The 10,228-nt window shown below is 35.3% G+C and overlaps 1 protein-coding gene across 1 annotated transcript; it reads right to left on the bottom strand.

The window, feature by feature from the left end:
- Nucleotides 1–319: 319 nt before the first annotated feature.
- Nucleotides 320–9,779, bottom strand: LOC115448681 (phospholipase A1). The gene is made up of 2 exons (XM_030176192.2): nucleotides 9,597–9,779; nucleotides 320–1,930 (listed from the first exon to the last, which is right to left on the bottom strand). Exons 1-2 carry the CDS (start codon nucleotides 9,691–9,693, stop codon nucleotides 1,023–1,025), a joined length of 1,005 nt encoding a protein of 334 aa, XP_030032052.2. The 5' UTR covers nucleotides 9,694–9,779; the 3' UTR covers nucleotides 320–1,022.
- Nucleotides 9,780–10,228: the final 449 nt, after the last annotated feature.

The following is a 10,228-nucleotide window of genomic DNA, read 5'->3' as shown; positions in this document are numbered from 1 at the left end:
AAAGTTAAAACCAACAGATAATTAAATTCTATCTATATAGGAAACAAAATGTAAACCACTATCGCCTTAAAATATCTATACATATTATAAAACAAAATCTCCTTTTCTGTCTCTCTGTATGTTAACGATTTTCTTAAAATGTACTCAATGAATTTTTATGAAATTTTGTATGGAGATAGTTTAAGACCCTAGGAAAGTTATAGACTACTTTCTATCCCTGAAAAATATATAGAGGGACGTTTATTCCAAAAAACTTCTTCACGCGGGCGATGCCGCGAGCAAAGGCCAGTACCTACTAGATAAGAAAGAAAAAACAAAGGTTACTCAATTACTTTTATTCTCATACACTATCACAACAGAGTCAGCAACGTCAAATAGCTTTAATATCAATGCCGATACAAACAGAAATACCGATAACGAAGTTATTATGAGAACTAATTTAACTTCCATCTCACAATTCGATATTAATATGATTGATTCAATGGCCCGGAATTAAAATAAGTACGTTAAAAGCCTCTATAATTATGATATTTAAATTAATGGAAATGTTAAGTCAATACGTCGCAAAAATGCTGAAATAAGGGTTATATTCATCGAATTATTTTATATTAACTAATTAGTATAATTACCTTGCAAATATTGCTGACGTCATATCAGTTTGATTCTTGACGCTCCATTTATTTCATGTTATTTACATAGTTAATTTATATTATTGACATTATTTGCGTGATGTAAGCACTCCCCTATATACACAAATGCGTAAAGATGTAAAATACATACTGTATAGTAAATCTATGGCCAACAATATACCAAAGATGTTTCCAAAATTATTATCATTAAATGTACCTTAGATTTTAGAACAATACATTGTATTCCTAATTCATGACCATTTAACATACACTATATATAGTTGTAATATTTGGTAACTCATAATATCACAATATTTCCGTGCTACAGAAATGTGAAAAAACAAACATTTACGTAAAAGTTTCGGTAACTTATCTAGAGAGTATGCCTAAATATTATTCAATACCATAAGTTTCTGTCGAAACGTAATACACTCCAGTAGCGTTACCAGGGTTGTGGTATCCAGCCATAGTGACTTGGTTCCTCGCACACTGCCCTCCAGAGAACTCATCATAGTTATCACAAGCCCACGCCAAATACCAATTGGGTTCATGAACAGACATCATGTAATACCTCACACACGCTTTGTGACTGCATTTAGCTGCATCAGACTCTCCCTTTCCAGGTATAAGCCCCTCGTGACATGGCGGTTGCTTCTTCCCCTTCTTATTAAAAAAGAAATCAGTATCAGCCAAGACTGCGGTAGTCCCCAAACCTCCCGCATTACAATGGTATACTTCCACATACTCTGCAACACCAGACCTGATTTGGTCCTCGATTAAACTGTTAGAGAAGCACGGTCCAGCTGGATCTAAGCCTGTTATCCTCCAAATCTTCTCTTTAGTCAGTTCTGTGTAGATACCACCAGCGTATCCTAGCATCTGACTTCCTAAGCTATGACCGATGCAATGTATGTTCTTTGATGGGTAACCACTATTACGTAGTTTAGCAAGAACGTTACCAATAGCTCGTCCAATGTAATAGGCATATGAAACAGATCGTTCGTAACTCTTAATTTTCCCTCCACGAGCGGAAGTGTAAAGGGAATGGTCAATAATGATTAAGTAGGTATTGGGAACATCCTTGAAGGTCTGTCTGACAAGTTCCTCAGTGTTTTTGCTGATATGAGACTTGTAGCCGGGGACGAAGAAGATAAGCTTCCTGGTGACGTCAAGGTTGTAGTACTTGGTGATGCCTTCGACGAACGAGGAGGCAGGGTAGGTGAGGTTGAAGTTGTTCTGGAAGTCGTAGAAGTAGACGTCGACTTCGCTGACGTCGCGGTTGAGAGACTTGTCGTGATCGCCTGTAAATTAATAGTGATTCCAATTAGTTTAAAAAGGAATGACACTGGATTATGATCAATCATAGCTTGAACCTATATTTTGATATAAATCGTTCAGTTTAAGTGCCGTTTGCATGATATAAAAAGTTTATGCTATCAAGAGGTCAATGCGATTGTATTTCAATGCGGACAAGGACGGGGAAAAAATTGACGGTAAGACCTAGACAAAGTATCTTCAGCAAGTCTAAGTATGTACTAAAATATGTCGAGGTTACATATGCTGAACAAAGCCACTGAGGAGTTTTAATCGGTATTGTAATAGAAGAAGAAGAAGGATTAGAGTGAAAAAAAAGTGAGAAATTAAGGATAACAATTCTGTGGTGGTTCGTTTCAAACACTTCATTAGACGACACCATATTATAACTTCTAGTTACTTTTATACTGTATACTATAGTATATCGTTATGAAATGTACAGCCAGGCACGAAAGTAGCTGAACAAATTCAAAACCTTAAAACTCTTCTACACATTAGTTTCAATCGCAGGATTATTATTTTTATCTGAAATAAAGTGAAAAGTTACCATTAGAGACTAAAGAACGATTGTTGATAATGACTCAAAGGTAAAAAGGAGATTTGAAATTATAATTTGTTCATCTAGATTTGTGGCTGACTGTACATCACCGGCTCAGCTTTTCGCTTGAACGTTGAAGGAAAGTCGACATTCACCGTTAAGTCTGTAAGGGCTACGAGCGCAATTAAAATCATAATAATTCTTCATATTTTTTTTTTGTATAATAACATTTTATAATAAAGCGTATAATATGACTATAATATATCGGGGCATTGGCCAGGGTTGTGATTATTTAATATCTTCATAACATTACAACGTTTAAAAAGATAATAATAAGTCATAACCACAGAAACAGCCACAATATTATTATTAATATGTATTTACCCAGTTAGTCAGTTAAATTGTTTTCGAATTATAAAACAATTACCAAATGTCGCTTCATTAGTGAAAGAGTCACAAAAAACCCGACTGAATAACAATAGCACCCATAATCTAATAGTCAGTAAGTAAATAAATAACAATCGAAATTATTTGAATATATAATTAGGTTAAAATCTTCGTGTTGCATGTATGACAATGGTGAAGGATCCATATAACCCGATTCCTGCAGCTTCCCTTGCGTATCTTATACAAAATAAAATTATTATTAGAAAGATTTATGTTTACGCGAATATTAGACATTAAAATTAAACTATTTTACGGATTTTATGGCGGTTTTAATATTTTACTTTTCTCCCTACGTTTCGAAGACTGCGGCCTTCGTAGCCACGGGCTGGACTGACCGTGATAGTTTAATTTTAATATTAGAGAGATTGACAAACCGCATTTATGCATATTAGTTGTACCTATATGTTGTCGGGTTACCTTTAGGAAAACATCACCCTTTGCCACTGATGCCTACGATCTAAAAAATATCTATAATATAATAATATCTAGGTATTATTTAGGGATAGCGGCGATGGTAGGTTGGGAGTGGAACGGACTGCCGAGACCAATGTCCGCAGGTTCAAAGCCCAAGGGCATGTATCTCTGACTTTTATTATATGTTTATACCTTGTGAATTTTAGCGTGCTTTAACGATGAAGGAAAACATCGTGAGGAAATCTGCATACCTGAGAAAAACTCTATATAAATTTTGACGGTATGTAAAGGCTGCTAATCTGCACTAGGCCATCGTTGTGCCCTAAAACTAGCCTAATCCCTCTCAGTAGTTGGAGGTCCGTGCCCAGCATTGGGACAGTTTATAATACAACTTATATTATTATTTATTATAACGTGTGCATGTGTGTGCAACGAATCGTATTATTGTTTTATATTATTTTACCATTACCGCTCTAAGATAAAGCACCACATTACATAATAATGTTAATTAACCTTTAAATGGTTTTCAGAGTGTTTGCTTGTTGGAAATATATTTCAATCCGTGAATACTTTTTAAATATTTTAATACTATAATCCCTAATAATGTAAATAGTAATACAACTAAGTTAAGTATTTAATCTTACTTCTTACAATATATTAATTATAAACGAATATAATTATAATAAATGCGAATGTTTATAAAAAATTTTGGTTGTTGGTTACAAGTAAAAGAAGTAACTGGTAAACGGATTTCAATGAATTTGGCACACCATAAATGAATTCCTCCTAGTCAAATTTCGGCCACTTTAAATTACCAAGCATTGCCATATTTTGTAATGGGTAAGTGAGTCTATATTTGTATTTTATTAAGGAAAGTCGCACGGGTTTTTACCGTAGAGTTTGCGAAATAATGGCTGCCGCGTGCCGCCAGAAGTTACAGTCACCCACATAAGTAACTGAATTCAATAACTTTTAATTGTCCTTACACTGTGTTTTATCCATTTTTTTTATTCTTAACAAAAAAAAATTACTCTACAAAAAGAAAGAGAATGGTTTAAGTAAACATATCTTGTATAGACGATTTTAATTTTTGCATTTGTTCAACTACTATTGTGTCTAAGTGTACAGGAAACTCGGATCAAGGACAATTATCAATGAACGGCGAACAAAAAGGCCCTGACTCATTGTTCTATGTGACTATATGGGATCACGAGCTCGGCTTTGTTTCACGAGGTAAAACTAATTCGAGTTACAAATATTTGTTAACATGCACTTTTCCTTACATATAACAAAGTCCCCACCTCTGTCTATCTGTATGAACGTTATAAACTCAAAAACTACCAAACAGATTACGATAAAATTTGGTATAGAGACGGTTTGAGACCCTGGGAAAGATATAGGCTAAATAAATCTGGGGAATGTATAGCGGGTCTTATATCCTGGAAAAATCCGTTTTAGTAAGCAAAAACTAGTAAACCTAAAAGTCATCGTAATAACTAGACTCTAAAAAGAATAATAATTATTGTTATTTTCATTAATTAATATGGGAATCAAGATTAGTACATTTCTCGGTCTCTCGGCACACCGAACCCATGAATTTTAATTTATAAGGAAACAAGGTTTTTAATTATATATTTTTCGGTCACCATGCATGCAACGTGCTTGTGTAACCAATTTTCGCTTGCGATATTTCCAGACAACGATTAGGGATCTTTCTGTTACCTTAATGTTAACTTTTCCTCCTTTGAATGCCGACAGTGCAATTATTTAATTATATTTATTTGGAAAACTAACAGCTATAATAGACAATATAAAAAAACAAAAAGAAGGCTACTTATAAGTTTTCACAAGTAAATTAAGATTATGTAAGGGTCAGTTAAACTACATATTTAAAAAAAGACAAAGATAAATTATTCACACAAAGAACAGTACTGGCGCATTTCACCACGGCAAATACAAACATTAAACAAAAACATATTATGTGATTCTTATGTGTAATGGATTTTATTAGGCAGTTAGAATCACCTATTTCATGGAACTTCCTCAGGTATTTTTATAAAAAAGAAAAAAAGCCCAGAAAATCATACGAGCAGAGGAATATTTGTCAGCGTTGGTGACTTACAAAATTTAACGTTAAAGTGATGTTGTCATGGTTTTGTATTCTGTGGCATCAACCGGTAGAGGCAAGTGATGGTAGTTTTAAATTGTTTAAAATAGGGTCTACCAGAATATAATAGGTACCAATTAAGTAATACTGGCAACACAACTTCGTCAAAGACCGGTTTATGACAATTCTAAATTTTAAAAATACGTTCAAAATTTTATTCGCATCACGCGCCGCCGTGAGAACGCGTATCCACCGCCCGCATCGAATGAGGTCGACCGGCACGATGAAGAGCAAGGTCGATTGCTTGTTTAGTTCGATTACATACAATTAATGCCTAACAAACGGTGATATGGATGTTTTAATGCCATGATTAACGCTAAGACTACCTCCCACTGTCTACTAGTACTACTCGAGGATATACTTTTTTCGAATATTTGGATTTGGTGTACTGTATTTAGTATTTGGGTTTTATACTATATGGAAAACCGAGGTCACCAGCTGTTTAGATGGTATGATCAATGATCATCACCTAGAAATACTACCAGAACTCGCTCATTTATGAACCGATTTGGAAAATTCTTTTTTTATTCGAAAGAATTTCTCTCCAGATTGGTCCCATAAAATTTTTTTCAAGATCGCTTCGGTAGTTTGGTTTTAAAATTTAAAAAACTAGAATAATTATCTCGTCCAAGAAAACGAAATCGCGAATTTAGCTTTCCTGTGACGTATTTAGTTATGTTTTTGCATTGAGTTTGGTTGACTGTACTTCTCACATACTTATACATATAGCATAACATCTTTTCCCCGTGTCAGGGGTAGGCAGAGGCGTAATATTTCTTCGCGATAGTCGTACTGTGTGTGAAAAATATCAGTTGTGTTTTTGGGTTGGGTTTAATTGTCTCTACTTCTTACATACATACATATATGTATATAGCATCACACCTTTTCCCCTTTTTAGGGGATAGGCAGAGATGTAACACTTCAGCGCGATAGTTATAGTATGATCGAAATATATCAGTTGTGTTTTTGCGTTACGTTTGCTTGAATCTACTTCTTACATACATACAATATATAGCATCACACCTTTTCCCCTTTTCAGGGGTAGGCAGAGGTGTAACATTTCAGCGCGATAGTCGTACTGCGTGCGAAATACATTAATTGTGTTTTTGTGTTGGGTTTAGTGGACTCTACTTCTTACATACATACATATATATAGCATCACACCTTTTCCCCTTTTAAGTGGTACTCAGAGGTGTAACTCCTCAACACGATAGTCGTACTGCGTGCGAAACACATTAGTTGTGTTTTTGCGTTGGGTTTAGTTGGCTCTACTTCTTACATATATACATATATATAGCATCACACCTTTTACCCTTTTCAGAGGTAGGCAGAGGTGTTACACCACAGCGCGAATATCAGTTGTGTGAATATCAGTTGTGTTTTTGCGTTAGGTTTGCTTAAATCTACTTCTTACATACATATATAGGTCTATTTTTTACTAACACAAAAAGCAAAAAATAAAAATAATTTTAACAAAAAATTAAACCGCCTTCAAAAACCACTCAAAACCAAAAAATAATTTTATATAACAAGTATATATTGGATACCAATTTTGGAGTCGGTGCTTAATTAAAATTGCTAGTTAAGCTAGATAAATACATTAACGAATATACGAAAACAATGTGCTGCCAGCGTACAAAGTCAACAAGTCAGATCGTCACCGGAGATAAACACACCGCCGCAGCACAGCAAATGGAAGCTATTAAGGAAATATTTAAATTTGTGAACTGTACACTACCCAAATTCTTCCCCTGTTACCTATAGCTGGTCAAATGTGGGTGTATTACACTCCCTGCCTCGAAAAAAGAGGAAATAAAAAGATGAAACACCATACATGTGCTTGGTATTACACCTTTCACTGTGTATGTTTGTAAGTAGTACACGCAAACCTACTCCTTTTAATTGATTTGAAAGAAATTTTGCTCATAGATGGACTATGCAACAAATATAGCTAACTAGCAATTTTAATTAGGCACCGACTCCAAAATTGGTATCCAATATATACTTGTTATATGAAATTATTTTTTGGTTTTGAGTAGTTTTTCAAGGCGGTTTAATTTTTTGTTAAAATTATTTTTATTATTTTATCTATTCACTCATTTTTACTAGATCAAACATGAAATAATTAGTAAGTAATGAATTTGAAACAACTATGTCTTAAATTATCGTAGACCTGTACTGTAAAAATATTTAAATTAAAGCCAGACATTCAGTATTAAATTCGGGTCAGTTTTTGTTCAACTGAACGCGACAAGGCTGTGGCATGATGGTTCACCCACGCTCATTAATAGCATCATCAACAGTATCAATCATGTAATCATCATCTTGCTACTATCCCACTCCGACTACTATAAATGCACGATCGCCTACTAGGCAATGGAACGAACTGCTGAGACGAAGGTTCGCAGGTTCAAAACCCAAAACCAACCTCTGACTTTCCAAATGATGTGTGTGGTTTACCAATTACCGTTCACTTGAATGGTAAAAGAAAACATCATGAGGAAATCTACAATAAGAATTCTAAATTAAGATTTTCGGAGGTATGTGAAGTGTGCCAACCCGCACTAGGCCAGCGTGCTGGACTCGGGCCTCTCCATAGTTAGCTCGTAGCCAGCAGTAGGACGGTATTCAATAAAGGATTTGTATTATTATTATACCACTTCGATGTGGGATCTGCTCAGCGCGGTTAAAACATATTATAGTAATAATATGTAGTCTATAAAACCGGCTCCCTATCTGTTGTTTGGAATCCTATCTTGGTAGAACCTGTCCCATGATAGCATCACTTAAACGGTACGCATTCCGTCAGCCAGAAGGCTCTGGTAAACCATAAAAAGTGCAGCCTATCATCTACTCACTTTTATTTATTTTACATTTTAAATACAAAGTATGACGGACATGTCGAAGGCATTCCCTACCAGTGCAGCTTTTGGATGTTCTATTAATAAAATTGTTCATGTAGGTTTATTAAGATTTGGATTCAGACATATTTATTACATTATTTGTAAGTTTGTTATTACGTCCTGGACTTTGCTGTTATAATTTTTTTATTGCTTTGAATCTAGCTTGCCCTTCGCCTAATGGTAAGCTATAAGACCATCGATAAACAGTAGAAACACCATCTAACACTTTCAATTACAAAATATTGTTTGGTATTTCACTGCGCTCGCTGAGACATGGGGTGTTAAGTCTTATTACGTCCAGTCGTTACAATGGCTACAATATTCTTCAAACCGAACACAATCGTGTGTAGACACATTAGTGACTACACACTGCTGCTTGGCGGTAGAAATAGACATTGCGATGGTACATTAATTTTGACACTTGACAATTTGGAAGGGTCCTTAACCAACAATAGTTCAAAAACTCCTAAAAATGTCAATAATAGATCTTATCTTATCTTCAATTCCACGGCTCAGAGTCATGATAAGGCTGGCTAAGAGTGTTTGAGTCATCAGAATTGTGACATCTGTTTTAATCTAGGTTGCGTGTCGATAAAGCATCCAATACTTAAAGTATTAAAAACAATATTTATTTTTCACTCAAGCTGGATAACTAGTAAATACAGTACAGTTCAAATAACATTGTTCAGAGACATTCCATATCTCGCTAGATGCCAGAATATTGGACTGTATTTATGCCACTGAGTGTACATATATTTCCGAATAGCTTTCTTAAACGAGTTACAATTTAGAGGTTTTTGTGGAGTCTTGACTTACAACTGAATACTAACATTATTACTTCACATAAAATGAAATATAGAACATAATTATTTAGGAATAAAAAACACGATACTAAGATAAATACACTCATTGTCAATCTCATTGCTATGTTACTTACGATATTATAAATGATGCATTCATACACTTTTATTATCTATCTTACATTTAACTACAAGGTAAGTGACTGATCACTGACATTTAAAAATAGAACACGATAGTTGATTGAATAATTACTGCTAAAATTAGATGATCACATTGTTAATCACAGAAAGTATACATTTTTAACACTTTTAAAGACAATTGATTATATACGCAAATTTATAAATAAAACACTGCAAAAACTGCGCGTGCGCATGACAACTCACATGTAATCCAACTGGAGTACAACAAAGCCTTAAAAGGTTGCCAGTTCGCATACACTTGGGCGAACGTCGCAGCTAGTAAATATAACGGTAAGAACATTTTGATAACCTGTGACACGACCGCACTGTGCCACGGTTGAGCGACGAATGGCAAGCGCGTAAGACACTACGTAATCTAGTTATTCAATTCGCAGCATTTTAACGGACACAAACATTTTGTTGTTTGTCATGCGTAACGCAAAAAGTCGACGACGCGACGCACACTTGCGACATGAAATGCGTTCTGTAAGAAGTCTTCGTGATCTTCGTGATGATGCTATACTCCCAAGTGCCGATATTGAGCCATAGAACCAATGAAATCAACATGACCGTTCTTCAATTCTAAATACACTCCTTTCGACCGCGCGAAATGGAGAAGGCCGCGTTCTGTTCTTACTGACCCTGAGGAAGATATAACTCTGGCACTTCAAATCAAACACGAGCTGCTCAAAAAGCTCAAACACTCCACACGCCCGCAGCTCTGTCCTTGCCGCCGAGGACCTCGCCTCGTCCCCCGTCCCCCGACCCTTTCAAAAAATTCCGGCCCGTGCACCGATGTATACTAGGTAGACTGTTAGGTCGCTTGCGCATCTCTC

Source organism: Manduca sexta, chromosome 12 (genome assembly GCF_014839805.1).
Source record: "Manduca sexta isolate Smith_Timp_Sample1 chromosome 12, JHU_Msex_v1.0, whole genome shotgun sequence".
In the NCBI taxonomy this organism is placed as follows: Eukaryota; Metazoa; Arthropoda; class Insecta; order Lepidoptera; family Sphingidae; genus Manduca; species Manduca sexta.
The sequence above is the reverse complement of the archived record's forward strand: the minus strand, read 5'-3'. Positions and strand labels throughout refer to the sequence as shown.